Raw genomic sequence first — 18,951 nt, forward strand, 5'->3', positions numbered from 1 at the left:
ACAGCTTGCTCAGGCATGATTGGATTTTTGTCCTTGTGGATTTAAAGGAGAGAAAGCTCAAGTGTCATTTACACAGTGATTGATTCACTTTTTTCCCCCTTTTGGGTAAATAAACACAGTCAGACTGTGGATAAAAGGCCATCTGTTTGTCTGAAAACACAGCGTGCGGCACACTTGCAACAAATTAAAGCCTCGGCCTGGAGGATTTGACCGGTTTTGACTTTGGCAACTCCTGGTGGCAGTGTTGGAAAAATGCACTGTGCGTACAGAACACCTCTAGTCCAGGTACACTGACCTGCAAACTCAATTACTACATCATGAATGTAGGTACACTTACAGGAAAAGGGGCTTCAGCACAGGTAGGGTTCAGCATTTTTTCTCCTTACAAATAATATTATATTTGAGAAGCAATTAGTAGTAATCAAACACACAGATTTTTGTATAATATTAAAAATATTCAGAAATTGCTGATGAATAATTAACCAGGAGTTAATTTTTTTACTACTTTGTTTTTATCCAAACGTAGTTTTTATTATATTTCATCCTACTGCCGTAAATGCACTCTAGATCAAATTAGTCATTGCCTGAAGTTCCCCACAGTCTCTTTAAAATCTGCCTTTTAGGAAATGACTGATCCTTTTAAAAGTTGCAAAATTGGTAGCAGAAGGTGAATAATGTTGATAGTTTTGGTTCTGTTGTTGCATAATAAATAGTTTTGTTTGTCACGTTGCAAAATTGCTGGTAATTTTAAACTATGCCTGATGTTATCAGGCAAAAAGTGCTTGAGCATGAATGTTTGTGCTTAACCTTTGGATCGGTATGCATGATGAAATGATCTCTACTCAGGGTTCACCAGCTAGATGATCTTTCAGCTTTATTTCCTGATTAGTGTTATTAAACTATCAAACCTTAACCTTCAGATCATGTGAGCCAGTGTTATGTAACACAACAAAATTTTAATGTTTTTTTTTTTTTTTTAAATTATTATTATTTTGATTTCATGCTTTTGCCACGTCACCATCAGTGGACGTGGAAGTATTTGTGTAATATTTGTGGATGTAATAGGCAATTTGTCAGTGTGATTTGGTATTTTATTTCCTCAATTAACAAAGAATTATAATTATGTCATCCATCCATCCATCCATCCAGTTCATGCTTATCCCAGCTGTCATAGGGCGAGAGGCAGGGTACTCCCTGGACAGGCCATTAATCTTTCGCAGGGCTGATCTAATCTGCATGTTAAAATAGCCTTCAGCAAAACACCAAACCCCAAGTTGTAAATGTTAGGATAAAAGTTAGAGTTTTATAAAGAGCAAGCAGGTTATATAAAGTTAGACATAGAAAAGGGTGCTTGTATGAATAGGTGAATGAGGCTTGCAGAAAGAAAACACTTTGAGTGCTTAAATAGAGTAGAAAAGCTTTATAAAAGTACCAGTGCATTTACCAAATATGTCACAATATCAAAATCCAAATATAAAAGTGCATACAGAGGATTTGCATATTTTTTGTCGTTTATTTTTAAATGCTGTGTCCCTTCCTGACTCACAGACACATTAGGATGGTAAAGATCTTCACCTGGTGATTCTGTGTCAGTTTCTGACCCTCCATGTGCACGGCTGCCTGGGCCTTTGTTGGCTTTAAGAAGCAATGAGAATGGGCTGTTCGTGCCAGATGTCTTGCTCTCAGCAGTCCTAATACACAGCAAGGTCTTTAATCCCGTCTATAGGGTTACTGCTTCAGAGAGATAATAGAAAAGCCTCGGTTGGTGTGTGTGATTGGTTGCGGCCGACTGTTTCCTATAAGTTTCCTAGATATGAGTTATTAGTATTAATTGTGCAGTGTTGTCTCTTCCGCACTGAATTGATGCCTTTCTGATATTTCCAACATCATTTACCCTGCAGTGTTTGCACTGTGTAGCTAAAAATAATAATCATTAATGCTCTGTCAATCCCTGCAGATCTAATAGAGGACATGAGAGGAGTTCATGTCTGTTTTAGGACGTAATAGGGTCCTATCATGCAGACAGCTTTAATTATGTTTTATCTGAGGTGACTATAGTTATGTAAATGTATTTAATTGCATTCCTGTTTTTGTAGTTTTTAATCTAGTTAACAGTTTCTCATTCTGTTTTTCTCTTCAGGTGATTTTCAGCATTTAGACAAACCAGTGTGCTAGGACACGTCCCACTCATCGTCACTGGGCAGCCCATGCACATGCACGACACCATGGGCAGCTCCCCTGAGGTGCTCTCTTGGACTTCCTGTCCCAGTCTACTGGTGGGCAAGCTGAAGGAGGAGCTCAAACTCACTGTGGTTGGGGACAGCATGAAGAAATCCAGCTCGCCTAACTCCCAACCGCAGCCTCCTCAGGCCCCTCTATCCAACTTACCTCCTCAGATCATCACAGACCTCGCTCCGCCGACACACCTGCCCGTTCCCCTGCAGACGCTGCAGACGCCTGGCCAGGATGAGGAGTCCATGTTGGGCGGTACTAGTCCACCAAACGCAGCCCTGAGCGTGGACTCAACTCGGAGCGAAGGCGGACACTTTGACAACAGCGTGCTCCAGCTGCAGGAGCAGGACCACGAGGAAGCTGGGTCACCAGCATCCCATGAGCACGTTGGATGTGGCAGCGGCATGGACGACCATATGGGAGAGGGGGACTGTCCAATGGACCACAATGGAGAGGGCAAGCCGAACCTCCCGCATCACCCTGATGACATCAAGCTGCACTTCCAAAGAGCCCCTCCTGGGTCAGGAGGCTTCTTAGAGGGGCTGTTTGGCTGCCTGCGGCCTGTGTGGAACATTATTGGGAAGACCTACTCTACTGAATACAAGCTACAACAGCAAGGTAAACTTTGGGTTTTATCTTTCTGTTTGGCATCAGTTTAACACACTAAATGCTTTTTGTTTAATTCAGATGTCCCCATACCTGTGAAACTTCTGAGAAGCAAACAAAAGATTCCCTCTTGTTTCTCCTAATGTATTCTGAAACTGTAATTGAATAGCCTATCCTGGCTTCACCGCTTTGCTGTTGCGAGTGAAGCTGCACAGCTGTCAGTTTGAATTGAGGTCATGGTAAAGGTAGGCTCACCTTGCTGCAGGGCTGCATGCTCAGGCTGGACGAGAGCTACGGGATACGAGTCGAGGTCAGACAGAACTGGGCTGGATCTCGTGGCTGCTTAGCCGTAGTCTGGGCTAGAGGTCGTAGCTTCTGTTTCCAAAACCACTTAAACAGCATGATTTAGTATTTGAGGGTCTAAGACATTTATAGGAGCTAAAGGCTTATTTATACACATATTGATAAGAACTATAAAATATGTGCTTTCTGGTGTGTTTTGTGGTCATTTGTGGACATTGACACCACTGTGGATTTGAAAGCTGTGATCAAAGTGCAGACTTTCAGCTATAATTCAAGGGTTTAACAAAAATATTGGAAGACAAAATGTGTGTGAATAAGAGGGAGGCAAGCAGAAAGATGCAGTCAGTAGTGAAGGTGGATGTGTTTAGGTACCCGATGTCAGCCATCCAAAGCGACGGGCAATGAGGGGTGAAGTAGAGAGAACAGGCAGGGTGGAGTGGGTGGAGATGAGTGTTAGGGGACAGAAGGATAGCAGCAAGAATGAAAGAGAAGGTTTTACAAGATGAGAGATCTGCTGTGATGTACGGTTTGGAGATGGTACCTATAGGTATCTGAACCTATAGACCAGGCTTGGCCAACCAGGCCTCAAGGGCCGGTGTCTTGCAGGTATTAGATGTCACCCTGGGTCTACACACCTGAATCAAATGATTAGTTCATTACCAGGCCTCTGGAGAACTTCAAGACATGTTGAGGAGGTAATTTAGCCATTTAAATCAGCTGTGATGGATCAAGGACACATCTAAAACCTGCAGGACACCGGCCCTCGAGGCCTGGGTTTGGACACCACTGCTATAGACCAATATGAAGTATTTGCTTCTTCACAACTTGTAGGAGTAGCTTCACATTTATATAAACAAAAATGAAAGACACACAAACATCCTTATCCTTGGGCTGTAAGCCTATAAAACATTGTTCTGAAGAGCAAGTATTACTGACAAAAAAGTTGCAAAAGAACACATGTAGTTCATCATGTACACTTTGCAAAGTACCAGGATGCTATGGTCATTTTGACAAAACCTGCTAACCTGATTTCAGACATGTGGGAGGTTCCTTTCGAGGAGATTTCAGAACTGCAGTGGCTTGGCAGCGGCGCACAGGGTGCCGTCTTCCTGGGCAAGTTTCGCTCCGAGGAAGTGGCTATCAAGAAGGTGCGAGAGCAGAAGGAGACGGACATTAAGCACCTGCGAAAGCTCAAGCATCCCAATATCATCAGCTTCAAGTAAGTCCGCGGTCACTCGCCCTTGTGCGTGACGCGTTTGTTTCATCTGGTGGCGCTCTGGGTGTGTTTAACATGTTTTCTGTCTTTTTTTTTTTTTCTGTGTCAGGGGTGTGTGCACCCAGGCACCTTGTTACTGCATTATCATGGAGTACTGTGCCCAGGGTCAGCTGTATGAGGTGCTGAGAGCGGGGAGGAAAGTGACCCCAAGGCTGCTGGTGGACTGGGCCACAGGCATTGCCAGCGGCATGAACTACCTACACCTGCACAAGATCATCCACAGAGATCTCAAGTCTCCTAAGTGAGTTTGTCGGGCAGGAAGCTGATTTACTTTCTGACGGAGGAGCATCTTATACATTTGTGTTGAGAAAACACAGTAGTAGACTTAAATCAAATTTAAGTTATTTACTCCTTATTTGTGGGAATGAAATGCATAGTTTTCCTGGTGCATCATGGGTGCTGTGTTCACACAATCCATCCTTTCTGCTCTGAATAGTCTGACATTAACTCAAATACCATTCTCAAATTTAACAAAAGCTACTCGTCTTCATGTAAGAGTATGACAGATTGTTCTGTCTCATCCCCGCTGCACGCTTGCATCTCTAATCAATATCATCATGCTGCAGCAGTGCCACACACTGTATTAGTCAGCAGAATAATAGCAGTCTGAATGTGCTGGAAAGGTCAGACTCATTCGGCTAATGGGGTGATTCAGATGCTTCTCTATCAGCAGAGTCGTTTTGGCTTAAAACTGATTCTAAGTGCTAAAGAAAGAAAAGCTCATACCCCGTAAAAACTTGTGCATTATCATCATCATCAGCCTGAATGTTTTAACCCCGGGCCAACTCATCCTGCTTTCGATTTTGGCTTTGTCTGCCTTTTTTTTTTTTTTTTTTTCCTTTCTTTTTTTTTTACACTCCTCTTAACCAAATAGACTGACCTTGCTGTGTTTTCTCTTTGTGCATCTTTTAGTGTTTTGGTGACCCACAACGACACTGTGAAAATCTCAGACTTTGGCACGTCCAAAGAGCTCAGTGATAAAAGTACAAAGATGTCATTTGCGGGGACGGTGGCCTGGATGGCCCCAGAAGTGATAAGAAATGAGCCTGTGTCTGAAAAAGTAGACATCTGGTGAGTAATAGATGAAGAAATATGAAGCAATGTTTAGCTTTTCTACATCATAGAAAAGGATATTTTAAGTGTCATCTTTAATAGTCATGTTTCTGCAATGAAACCTGTCCATCTTTGCTTTTGTGTTGCAGGTCATTTGGAGTTGTGTTATGGGAGCTACTGACTGGAGAGATTCCCTACAAAGATGTGGACTCCTCTGCCATTATTTGGGGTGTCGGCAGCAACAGTCTCCACCTTCCCGTCCCCTCCACGTGCCCGGACGGGTTTAAAATCCTCATGAAACAGACATGGTGAGCAAAAACAGCTTTTCTACTACATCACTTAAAATATGATAACTGCTAGAACGTAAACATACTCTGTGTATCTTCCTTCGTGATTTTCATGAACTCCAGGCAGGGAAAGCCCAGGAATAGGCCGTCGTTTCGTCAGATTCTCCTACATCTCGACATCGCCTCTGCAGATGTTCTGGGAACTCCTCAGGAGACCTACTTTAAGTCTCAGGTCTGGACCAATACTGAGAAATGCAAGACTACACCTTAACTTTGTGTGCTTTTTTGCAGTGTAATTCTTTGTGCAGTGAATGCTCTGGCTGCATGTTGACTGTGTAAATCCATATTACAGGCAGAATGGAGGGAGGAGGTGAAGAAGCATTTTGAGAAGATCAAAAGTGAAGGCACCTGCATCCACAGGCTGGACGAGGAGCTGATTCGACGCAGGAGGGATGAACTCAGGTGTGTGGGAAAAGAGAGCAAACATGTGGCTTGTTAATAGAAGACATGGTTTTTAATTTGTACATAAAGCAGAAGTTACTGGAGTTGAACATTTGGATGTATTTCATGCATGTTCTCAGGCATGCACTGGACATCCGGGAGCACTATGAGAGGAAATTGGAGAGAGCCAACAACCTCTACATGGAGCTCAGTGCCATCATGCTGCAGCTGGAGGTCCGAGAAAAGGAACTGATGAAGTATGTAGATAAACATTTTTGTCACATGTGTGCTTTACTAGTATCCTGCTCTCATTATGCCCGTATTTCCTCTCTTTCAACATTTCCAGTAACAAACTGCAACAGAACTGAAAGCATGTTCAGCTAGCTAGAGTGACAAAAATTATCTGAATGGCATCGTAAATATTTTTAGACTTTTCCTATGAGTCTCTGCTTTTTTTGACTTACGTGTGACGTACATAAATAGTGAGTTTCTTAAATTATTGCAGATTCCTTGATGTAGCTTTACATGTCAGGAATGCTTTTCACTTCCCATTAATGTTTGCTATGTTGTGTTTAACTAAAGTGCAGTGTGACTGCTTTTCCCCCATGATCTGACTTAAATCTAGTTCTGTGCATCACCGTAGGAGAGAGCAGGCGGTGGAGAAGAAATATCCCGGCAGCTACAAGCGCCACTTAGTCCGACCGATCGTTAGGTCCAACGCTGTGGAGAAGCTCATCAAGAAGAAAGGAAGCATTTCTCACAAACCTGGGATGCCTCCCACCAAAAGGTCTGATTTTCAAACGTATTATCTCTATTAAAAGTTACACATGTTCATGTATCTGTAGGTTCAGCTGCAGATATGTGATTTATCGCAGCTCAGGTCACAGTGTCATTTAAATACTTAAATGAACTGTTGAATACAATTCATATTTTCCAGGCCAGACCTGCTTCGGTCTGATGGCATCCCTAGCGTAGACCCTCTCCCGTCGCCCTCACCGCTGTCTGCTAGCCCGAAGGTCTCCACCCCTCCTGGCAAAGCCCGGTACCGAAGCAAGCCTCGACACCGCCGCGCCAACAGCAAAGGAAGCCACAGCGAGTTCTCCGCTGTGCTGAAGCCCATTGCTGGAGCATCAGAAGAAACCCAATCTCTCCAGGAGCAACCGATCCACCATCACCACCACCACCACCACCACCCTCCTCAAACGGAGGGGAACTTTCTCCTCTTGAAAGGTCGCGAGGAGGCCGTTGTCAACTGTGCCAACAACCTGCGATACTTCGGCCCCGCCGCCGCCCTCCGTAGCCCTCAAACTGACCACATGCAGCGCCGCGTTTCTGGCTCCAGTCCTGACCTCATTTCCACTGCTGTGGATGCAGACACGCGACAGCGGACTTCATCCACCGGCTCCAAACCTGTATCAGGCGCTGGTGCTGGTTCTTTATGTCCCTGCTGCCAGGCTCACCCCTTCCCCGGCTGCCTACACTGTCAGGAGACCCCTCCCCCATCAAGCCACCCAGAGCTGCCGCACTACTCACTACTCAACACCCAAGAGGGCACCCAGTCTTCTCTGGGAGCACACAACAAAGACACAGTCTCAGACGGAGAGACCACAAAGAAGACAGAGACGCAGGAACAGGATGCATCCCAGCACGCGCACACACTGCCCTCTGCACTGCCCCGCACTCTCAGGCCGCTCAGGAAGGTGAGCAGAGCTGGTGGCTTTACACCGACGAGTATGTAACGTGTGCTTGTGTGGGATTAAAAACTGTTACCGCTTCTTTTTCAGGGTGGTGATGAGTCATCCGAAGAAGAAGAGGGAGAGGTGGATAGTGAAGTGGAGTTTCCAAGGAGACAGAGGTGAATACAGAAGGTCATTTAGTTTGCAGATAGGTTTTTATTGTGTGCAGCAAAAGAACCATGTGGAAGGTTTGTTTTTTTTTTCTCATTTTTTCTCCTCTCTCTCCTTGACAGACCTCATCGCTGTATGAGCAGTTTCCAGTCCTACTCTACTTTCAGCTCAGAGAACCTGTCGGTGTCTGACGGAGAGGAAGGGAACACCAGTGACCACTCGCACAGCGGACCCCTGGAGAGGCTGAGCGCCAGTCAGGAGGAACACCTGGACGAGCTGCTGTCCCACACGCCGGACATCCCCATCGACATCTCCACCCAGTCAGACGGCCTCTCTGACAAGGAGTGTGCCGTCCGCAGGGTGAAGACGCAGATCTCGTTGGGGAAGCTGTGCTCCGATGAACACAGCTACGAGGTCAGTTTGCATGAATCTCTATGCAGATGTAGCTCGAAGGGTGGTAAGAGCCACCGCTTCAGTCCAGATAGCTTTCAGCAGCTTTGTAAAAAGACACGAGTCCAGACCATGTGGTCTTCGGACTTTGATGGTGTCCTAACATTTCCTCCAGCGCCACCATGAGCGGCTGTTTAAAGGATTACTACCAAAATGGGTTTAGCATGCAGATATGAGCATTTAGCTGAAAGCACTTCTGTGGCCAAATAAAAGCTCTCAGATGGTTTAAAGGGCTGGGCTTCTACATATAGACTGAAATAATGTGACACTATGCACATCACTTATTAATAGTAAGCCTTTGCTCTATCACTACTGATAAACACACTCTGTATTCGTATGTAGGTCATTAAATCATTTTACTTTGATGTTTAATTTATTCATTTACAGGGGACCGAATGTGCTCATTTCTAATTCTATATTTTTATCTTTGAACTTTGCTACAGTAGCTTTGAATGATTCACAGTTTTAAAAAAATCCCTGCAGCTCATCAGTTCATCCTCTGCCTGAAACAAGTGGTTTTAGCTGCTCCCCATGCACAAGCAGGAGCAGAGCCGTCTGCAGCCTGAGCTTTTAGTCATGGGGCTGTTTGGGTGTAATGAGTCCATACTGACCTTATTATAAACTATGGTACATCTTGCATGCACCTTGAAAGAAACGGGGGTTGGATCCGTTTTTGGCTTCAGAACTGTTCTTCGTGGCACAAACTCAACAAGGTGCTAGAAACATTCCACAGAGATTTTGGTCCATATTCACATGATAGCATAACACAGTTGCTACAGATTTGCCGGCAGCACATCCACCCACTGTGGTCATAAAGAGGTGGATATGTCAGCAACACAAATAGCCTGTCATATTTAAAGTTGGAACTAATGACTCCAAACCCTTTTTGTTTGGAGTCATAAGAAACATTAATTTATGTTTATTTTATTTACTGCATTGCACAAAACATCTTTCTTGAGATCATAATGCATCTCAAATCATCCCTGATGCTGGATCTTTCTTAATGTTCCCCTGTTTGTTCCCTTTTGTCTCTCAGAATCCGCTACAGTTTGGGGACTCGGACTGTGATTCGTCAGAAGCCGAGTGCTCCGATGCCACTATTAGAAACAACAAAGTCGGGGCTCCTTCCTCGTGGTGAACCTGCCTAAAGGGCTCATCATCTTTTTTGCCTGGAGGCCATCATGTCCCTCTCTGCTCTGCAGAAAATACAGCAATAAGAGGACAAACATTGTAAACAAAGCTCCCTATAGCAATGTCCCATGTAATGACCCCCACCCCTCATCTAGCACAGCATTCAGGCAACCCATTGCAGGGATTCCCTTTTGAATGATAATGTACAATAGATAGTTTAACGTTCATAATTTATTTTTGTCTGAGTTCTGAAGGAAAATTCAGGAGCTATGAAACTTCTCTGATCTGAACAGAGAGGAAATAAACAGACATTTTGAATCCAAACAAGGGTTTACTTTGTGATGGCGAGAGACCAGGACTGGAAGACGGTGCAGATGATGACGATGATGATCATGATAATGATGAGAAGGGCTTATCGTTTAGAGGATGATGGCTTTCAGTGGGGAGATGCAGAACTGCAGTAGTTGGTCTCTCAGACCCAGAATAAAAGCGGCTTTCAACATCTCACTGTCGTGGACAGACATCTCCAAACAACAAGCAATCGCTCAGCTCATACTGCAGCCTGACCAACCTGCTTTATCATGAGTTTACAGTATCAAGTCCCAGTACCCCACCTCCTCCGCTTCCACCCCGCTTCCCCACTGACTAAAGTGGGGAGCATGGAGCTCATGGAAAACATTGTGAACACCAGCATGAACAACCTGCCTCGCAACTGGATTTTCTCCCTCCCTGAAACCACCGGATGTGTCTGTTCTTCAGGATCCCCCACCCCCCCGCCCTCACGTAGCTGTCGAAGCATGCTTATGCAGCTCGCGAAATGAAAACGCTGCCCCAAGACTGCATGAAGCGGACAGAGCATCAGAGATAAAGACGTGGCCGAGAGCTAAAGGGAAAAAAAAAGGAAAAAAAAAAGAAAAGAGACTCTTCCTCTCTGACTCTGCTCGTCCTTCTCTTAAAGACATGCCAACGTAATCGTCATCAGCAATCAGATGTCACAGGCAGAGTTACTGAGGGAGTTATCTGTGTGTGAGAGTGTGAGTGAATGTGAGTGTGACGACACAAAGCCCTTTCCTCTCCATTAGACATTACAGTTTCAAGTCTCATCTCAGGATCGTTCAAGGACTGTGAAACTGGACCAATTATATGAAGGAATGTGTTTTGTTTTTGTTTTCTTTTGAGCGGCACATATTAAGGACCATGCAGGAATACTTGAAAAGGTCTTACAGATAGCCTTGATGTTCAACCTTTTATTGCTGTAACAGACTTTAATGTGATGTGGAGACAAGGCATCCAGGTGCAGTATCCCATTTCTTGAAATCTTCAGGTTCGGCATGTTCCACGGATCATTTTCTAGCAGGGTGGATTATGCCGATGTCCAAAATGGCGATTATTTGCGAATTATAACAGCAATAACACGAGTGAGAAAGAAGTCGCTTGTTCAGGATCTTGCATGTCTAGCTGGCTAGACACGAGCACAGTGACTGGTAGCTAGCGGAGAGCAGCAGGTGTCAGAGAGCTGCTTATAGAGGCTATTTTTTTAAGTCCAGAGTGGGATTTTAGAATTTCCTTTAAAGCACTTAAAATACTTAAATAAACACTAATCCACTTTTCTTTTTTTTTCTTTTTTTTAATTCAAAGTGTGAATCTTGTAGGCCAGATTTTTTTTTTCTTAAAATACTTCCTTATGTAGTCCCAAATAGTTAGTTTCTTGGTTAATCCTTTTTCACCAAACACATGCAAATACAGCGGCCTTTGATCACATGTTTAATAATTTATCAGTTTAACTCTTTTCACCATCAGCCCAGCTGCAGGGCCCTTTTAGAAGAGCTCTTTAAATGACCGTAATTGTGTTGCTGTTTGTGCTAAAGACACAATTCAAAGGGTTTCAGAAAGAAGGGATCACGAGCTTCACAGGGATATTTGGTGTATCGCGGTACCACAAAGCATTCACAAGGTACTGATGGCTGAACATGGACGGTAAAACCAACTAAGCCGAGATGTTACCATGTGCGCTCCTCAACTGATTTTGCCTTGAGAGAAAATTCAAATGGTTCCTGAAAGATGAAAATGATTTTGTCATGTGTTGTGATAAGGGGTTAAGAAGCATATAGACCAAATTAAAAATGTATTATTTAAAAAATCTGAAAAAATATAGGCTTATGGTTACCTAATGTCCTCTGTCCTCCTCAGCACACACACCTACTTAAATCTGGATGGTTTATTCATTTGTGATTCAAAAACAAAATAAATGCCACACTTCTTCCTAATAACTTGGAACATTAGTGCATGTAGTGCAAGAGCTCGAATCTCCATCCATCCATTTCCTTCTCTTTATCCAATTCAGGGTGATTGGGAGGCTGGAGCCTCACATTTCACACCTACAGCTAGTTAGGAATCGCCTGTTAACCGAACCTGAAGCCTGCATATGCAGAGACAAACACAGGGAGAACATGCAAACTCCAGATGGGGCTCAAATTTAGAAAAATCATAAATTAAATGCTCATTTTAATATTTTGTCAAGAATCTGTTCCTGGCGATGACTTCCTTTTTGTTTGTGGGTTTATAGTTGTGTCTTCAGCAGATAAAATGCTTGCACGGTTGGTTCGAGGTCTTTCCCTGCAACTTTCAGGCTATCTCTGATCTTTAGTGTGGCACACAGTCTAATCAGCGTTGCTGCTTTTAGCACATACCACGGGTGGTTTCAGAATTTTTGTGTAATGGTGAGATGTTTCGCACTTTAGAGTTACATTTTTTTTCCCAGAGACTTCCAATTCACACAAATATGCACGCCTGCTTTTTTTGAAAGGCAGTCAGGACTCGACATTGTTTTAAAGTTAAAAAAAAAAAGTATGAGAAAAAGAAAATGTTCTCTTTAATGACAAGGATAAAAACGTGGTCCACTCCTAGCAGTTGTGTGACCGTCCACAGTCAGGAAGATGAGATGGTGATGCACTTGGTGTGTTTTAGCATATAACAGCCATACCTGTAAACTCCATATACATGCATGGAAAATCTCACGATTACAGAGCTACAGAGCTAATCCTTCTCCTAAAAGCAATCTTTAAACATGTGATCAGAGGGAATCTTTATTTTGTGTTTCTGTGAAAGGTGATAAAATGATTAACCCTGTGCTGCTAAACGGTATGATAAAGACTAGATTCAGAACATTTTGCTGCCAAGTAATGTGGGGTAAACATGTTAAATTAAAAGCGCTGGTGTCTTTTTTGTTTTGCGTTTCTTCATCCAGCAGAAACAGTTTTCTCTGAATTTTTCTGAATATCGCTGTTAAAATGCCCCGTTTTTGTGGCCATGTCTTTGCTGCTTTGGATGTTCAGGTTTTGTGCAAGAGCAATATATGGGCAGCCACTAGATGGCGACAGTTAGGCTTGTGTTATGTAAATAACCTGACTCCATCCTCTTTTTCTGACTAACATAATTTAATTCCTTTAATTCCTGATGGTTATCCAGAGCAATATTACTTTTTACCTCTCTGGTTGTCGCTGAAAAGGGATACTGCATCTGTGAGAGAGCTCTTTCTTTTGTTTTGTTTTTAATAAGCCCCATTTCTGTCATCATCCTCACTGATCTGATCTTCAAGCTGACAAACAGCCAGCCAGTTTGAATTTAACGATAATGATGTCAAGCCGCCGGCTCGAGCGTGTGCAGACGGCTGAGATTCTGCATATAAAGGAACATAAGCCAGAGACGAGGCCAAGGAGCACCGGGCTGCTCTCGGTTTTCAGCGACCTCATCTCAGTGTTACTCCTGTACATAAACACCTGTAAATGTCATGTGACCCATTATCGCCTCCCTCCCTCTCTCTCTTTGTCATTGCACAGCTCTGGCAAAGCCTCGAGCTTGATGACCAGCGGACTGGTTGAGCAGGAAACTCTTTAAGTCTGTCCCCCATCAGTATTGAACACTACAGGAGGGTGTGAGTCATAAACCCGAGCAGCACAAGGTGATTATTAACACCGATGGACGGACTGCCTTTTGCTCCACAGCTTCGGAAAGGCTTACACCTTCTGCCTTTCCTCGAGCCTCCTCCTTCACTCTTGTTTACGTTCGTGTGAAATAACCCAGCGTGTTGTAATGACGGGGTAATCCGATCAAGCTGTTAATAACATTATCTTTCTGGCGTATATCCTGTGAAGTATGATTGTTGTGTAGTTTTAATTTCATTTTGATCTTTGTTTTTTGTTTTTGTTTTTGTTTTTCCTTTGTAGCTGGCCTACATGATTGTTGAATTTAATTTAATTTATTGGATGACTGGTGAGGAGGAGTAGTGTTCTTTTTAATTTCAGGCAGCTTCAGAAATGTCACGACCTACGACTTCTCTCCTGGAAAGTATTATTTAAAGGAAGCACAATGAATTGGTCAGGGAAGAGGACAGTATTTGTGTGTGTGGTTGAACAAAAGCATCGTCATGTCACGTTGACCCTGCAGGGGACCATTCGTCATTTAGCTTTGATTTAGCAGACTTTACATCAGTAATTATCTCATCGTAGGCTGTTAGGAACCACTTCCAAACATAAGTCAGTCGGTGGGCTGTCTCCGCAGTGTAAATGAGGCGTGAAGCCTGGAGGGATGCGCGATGCATTTGCGGTGACCCTCACTTCCTCTCATTCTTACTGGGGAAAAAAACAACAACTTGCATTCAAATTTCTGTGAAATCGTCTCTCTAACCGTGGACATCCTGTTGCCTCGTCCTGTGTTATCGGACTCATGTTTCTTTGTTACTCTTGTTTCTATCCTCTTTCCTGTTGAAAGGCATTATGATCAACCAATCCTGTCAATTTCCTGTATTATCCAGTGTACAGTGCAACGAGTAACTGGGAGAATTAAATCAGCGCAAACAACTGCATGGAATAAATGCTGTACTGTACCCAAACCTCTGTGGTCTGGCTCTTCTGTTTGTCCCCTACTCTTTAGTGCTTCTCTTAGTGTGCTCTATTTTTTTTTATTTTATTTATTTTTTTGCTGTGTGTGTGCAAAAGCCACGCCGCATGTTTTCCATGGAAAATTGAAAACGGGTGCATAGATTGCAATCCTTTCTTCAAAGATCTACCTGTTTTGTTATAAAAAAGAACAATTCAGCTATTTGTTGGTAACACATAAATGTTGCATAAATATATATATATATATATATATATAACATAAATGAAATCTAGATGGATATCTATATCTTGAGAGAGAGAGACAGAAATGCATGTATATTGCTGTTTGAAAGTATTAAGCCACTCCTCATTTCTTTATTTATTGAAATGTGCAAATGTTCACGGAATATATAAAGTATACAAGACAAAAACAGAGCTTGTACAATTCAGTGTTTGGTATTTCTTCAACACAGTCTGAACTCTATTAGGAATTCCTTTAAGCAGTCTTCAGGAATAGTTCAGGAATAGTAATGAAGTAAAATAAAAGCCAAGCTGAGTTCATGAATGATGATGTTCCATTGTGAGTTTTTCCAATCCAGGTATGATTTTTTTTTTCCACCATTGGATAAGAAATCTTCTGTTATTTCATGGTAGGTTAAAATCTGGGGGTGTTTTTCTGTGTTCATAATTCCATCACTTTTGGCAAGATCCCCAACATACTGGCTGAAATACGGCTCCAAACCACGACAGACTGCTATAGGCACTCGTTGAAGTGCTCTCCTGACCTCCGTACATATTGACAGTAATCTGAACCAAAAGTTTCAGCTTCTTCACTCCATCAGACTTCTTGTCAGTCATTTTTAGTCCAGTTCTTGAGTATTTTTGGCGTAATTCAGCGTTTCCCCACCTTAAGAATAATTTGTTGACAACCACCCTTCTACTAAAACCATTTCTATTGAGGCTCCAGTGAGCAGTAGATGGGTCAGCTGAAGGACCAGGTTTCTTAAGGACATAACTTTCAGATCCGGTTTATCTACTTTATATAATATTTTTAAATTTTTTTTTAAGCTTGAACTTCCTTTTTTGTCCTCTACTTGTCCCGTTTCCCCACATTTTTTCACGACACACTGCACAGCTTGCATAGATATGCCAAGTTTTCAGCTAAAACTTCTCTGGGAGTGACCTCTATGGTACAAACACACTTTAGGTCTGTCAAACTGTGCTATCATCAGTGTTGGGTAAGTTACTTTAAATTAGTAACTTAGTTACATTACTAGTTACTTCTCTAAAAAAGTAACTCAGTTACTTCAAGTTACTCGTTACTTTCAAAGTAACTAGTTACTAGGGAAAGTAACTTTGGTTTTACTCAGAATTCTCTTGTTAATGTGTTGCTTCCGTAACTGGATACCCAGCAAGATTGCCAGTCTTCTAGCTTTCTTACTTGCCACAAGTGCACTGTGCCACCTACCAATAGAAAGGAAAAAATAACGTGCACATTTCCACGAGAGAAATCCCACGCCTGGACCGTCGTTGACCGCCGCCATGATTCTAGCCTGCTTTTTACATCCAACACAAAAACTGCAGTCGTGGTGCTTTTGATTGTACCCAGAACTTGGAAATTCTGCCTTCTGAATAGGAAGATGTTGGTAACACCAGACTGCAGATGAGCTGCATACAGAGCTGGACTGGGACAAAAAAATCGTCCCGGGCATTTTGACTAGAGACCGGCCCACCATTATAGGAAAAATCATAAAGCCTTTGAATGAAAACAAACACTGTTGTGACAGTGATGTACACTGTTCTGATGGTACAGTGGGGCAAAAAAGTATTTAGTCAGCCACCGATTGTGCAAGTGCCCCCACCTAAAATGATGACAGAGGCCAGTAATTTGCACCAGAGGTACACGGCAACTGTGAGAGACAGAATGTGAAAAAAAAATCCATGAATACACATGGTAGGATTTGTAAAGAATTTATTCGTAAATCAGGGTGGCAAATAAGTATTTGGTCAATAACAAAAATACAACTCAATACTTTGTAACATAACCTTTGTTGGCAATAACAGAGATCAAACGTTTACTATAGGTCTTTACCAGGTTTGCACACACAGTAGCTGGTATTTTGGCCCATTCCTCCATGCAGATCTTCTCCAGAGCAGTGATGTTTTGGGGCTGTCGCCGAGCAACACGGACTTTCAACTCCCGCCACAGATTTTCTATGGGGTTGAGGTCTGGAGACTGGCTAGGCCACTCCAGGACTTTCAAATGCTTCTTACGGAGCCACTCCTTTGTTGCCCGGGCGGTGTGTTTTGGATCATTGTCATGTTGGAAGACCCAGCCGCGTTTCATCTTCAAAGTTCTCACTGATGGAAGGAGGTTTTGGCTCAAAATCTCACGATACATGGCCCCATTCATTCTGTCCTTAACACGGATCAGTCGTCCTGTCCCCTTGGCAGAAAAACAGCCCCATAGCATGATGTTTCCACCCCCATGCTTCACAGTAGGTATGGTGTTCTTGGGATGCAACTCAGTATTCTTCGTCCTCCAAACACGACGAGTTGAGTTTATACCAAAAAGTTCTACTTTGGTTTCATCTGACCACATGACATTCTCCCAATCCTCTGCTGTATCATCCATGTGCTCTCTGGCAAACTTCAGACGGGCCTGGACATGCACTGGCTTCAGCAGCGGAACACGTCTGGCACTGCGGGATCTGATTCCCTGCCGTTTTAGTGTGTTACTGATGGTGACCTTTGTTACTTTGGTCCCAGCTCTCTGCAGGTCATTCACCAGGTCCCCCCGTGTGGTTCTGGGATCTTTGCTCACCGTTCTCATGATCATTTTGACCCCACGGGATGAGATCTTGCGTGGAGCCCCAGATCGTGGGAGATTATCAGTGGTCTTGTATGTCTTCCATTTTCTGATGATTGCTCCCACAGTTTTTTTCACACCAAGCCGCTTGCCTATTGTAGATTCACTCTTACTAAATACTTTTTTGCCCCACTGTATATATGTATCAATCTATCAATTGTTTGTTGTAAGACACAGATAATTATTTTTTTAAAAGCGAGACATTTTAAATGAGAATAATAAAGAAAAGTATTTCCTTGTCCCCCCCTTTCCCTGTTAATGCCCTACCTGGCTCCCAGGCAAAGCTTTGCTAGACCCGCCCCTGCACAGTTACCAGCTGTCAGCTATGTAGAAAAGGATCCTGGTGTTATTTGTCTCTCAGAAACAGTTCATAACTTCCCTTCAACTCATTCATGTCACCTAAAAGGTAAACCTGTTTCTACATCACCTGTTCAGCTCTGATGATTCAGTAAGGACATCTCCTGGTTTCATCTTCATGTTTCCCTCTCACCAGATAACCAAACTGATATCATGACCAGCAGCTTTTACAGCTGTGGCTCCAGCAAACATCAGCTGATACTAGAAAGTAATATTAAATAAATTCTAACAATAGCTGATCAAGCTTAAACGTGCTGCTGTTGTTTAGCGCGACATCCGCTGGTTTCCTCTTTCTGGCGCAAAGTGGGCGATAAATAAACAAGAGAGAAAAGCCGATCAGCTGATCATTGATCAGTTTCGTGATTGAAGTAGAAACGGGAGAGAATGAGAGAAGAAGAGGCAGCTGTGCAGCTCCAGCTTTGTGTCTTTTTCATTGTAGCTGAAGTCCGGGACAAACTGTGTTCCTTTTCACCTCAGTACGAAACGCGTAATATTTTCTCTGAATACCAGACGATTCTGTTTTTTAGGGGACGGTTGGCAACTCTAATAATTAACCGTATGAACAAAATAAAGTTCAACATCAGTAACATAGCACCCACCCAGCCGTATAGAAACTCCGTCATGCTAGCTAGCACGCAGTACGAAAATGTCAGCATACCGAAAATAAACTCCACCTAAACTTGGTTTATATCTGACTCCGATAGACTGCAGGTCATAACTTCTTACCTGAAGTTCAGTTCACCTGACACTCGGACCGGCGGCCGCTTCGGGTCTCTCCTCTTGCCTCCCTTTTCCTTCATCCACCTGCTGGCTTCCACCACTTGCTAATGTTACTGAATCTGTGGAAGCTCCGCGATATCCACCACACGAAGTAACGAATAACGAGCCTATCTAAATCCCAGTAACGAGTAACGCGTTCCTGGTTTTGGCATAATAACTAGTTACCGTGCTCGTTACCACAATAATAACGTAGTTACTGTAACGCGTTACTTAATAACACGTTAGTCCCAACACTGGCTATCATTAGCATTTTCCATAAATTAAGCTAAATAAATTGGATCAAATAATGTTATTTGTCATGCTCTTTAATTTAAAAAATGGTTCTTTGATAAGTTGGATGAGTCATAGGTCAGTGTTTAGTGGCAGGTTAAAAAAGGGGAGGGGATGGGGTGAAAAAGCAGTAAATGTCTGAAGAAAAACTTTAAGAATGACAAGAAAGCTT

At 43.1% G+C, this 18,951-nt stretch overlaps 1 protein-coding gene across 6 annotated transcripts in view; it reads left to right on the forward strand.

Moving 5' to 3' along the window:
- si:ch211-45c16.2 (mitogen-activated protein kinase kinase kinase 13) overlaps positions 1–14,517 on the forward strand; it is a 40,845-nt gene extending 26,328 nt beyond the window's left edge. For 5 of the 6 annotated variants that reach the window (XM_063499183.1, XM_063499187.1, XM_063499185.1 and 2 more), the window contains 13 exons: positions 2,141–2,850; positions 4,177–4,360; positions 4,467–4,658; positions 5,330–5,488; positions 5,620–5,778; positions 5,881–5,989; positions 6,110–6,219; positions 6,339–6,455; positions 6,824–6,985; positions 7,136–7,898; positions 7,983–8,053; positions 8,168–8,459; positions 9,532–14,517. In XM_063499183.1, the coding sequence (XP_063355253.1) occupies positions 2,208–2,850; positions 4,177–4,360; positions 4,467–4,658; positions 5,330–5,488; positions 5,620–5,778; positions 5,881–5,989; positions 6,110–6,219; positions 6,339–6,455; positions 6,824–6,985; positions 7,136–7,898; positions 7,983–8,053; positions 8,168–8,459; positions 9,532–9,633 (3,063 nt within the window). In that variant the 5' untranslated portion in view covers positions 2,141–2,207 and the 3' untranslated portion in view covers positions 9,634–14,517. The remainder of the gene's footprint in view (positions 1–2,140; positions 2,851–4,176; positions 4,361–4,466; positions 4,659–5,329; positions 5,489–5,619; positions 5,779–5,880; positions 5,990–6,109; positions 6,220–6,338; positions 6,456–6,823; positions 6,986–7,135; positions 7,899–7,982; positions 8,054–8,167; positions 8,460–9,531) is intronic. The other variant, XM_063499188.1, reaches the window with a different exon arrangement.
- Positions 14,518–18,951: the final 4,434 nt, after the last annotated feature.

This window comes from Pelmatolapia mariae, linkage group LG16_19, assembly GCF_036321145.2.
Source record: "Pelmatolapia mariae isolate MD_Pm_ZW linkage group LG16_19, Pm_UMD_F_2, whole genome shotgun sequence".
Taxonomy (NCBI): Eukaryota; Metazoa; Chordata; class Actinopteri; order Cichliformes; family Cichlidae; genus Pelmatolapia; species Pelmatolapia mariae.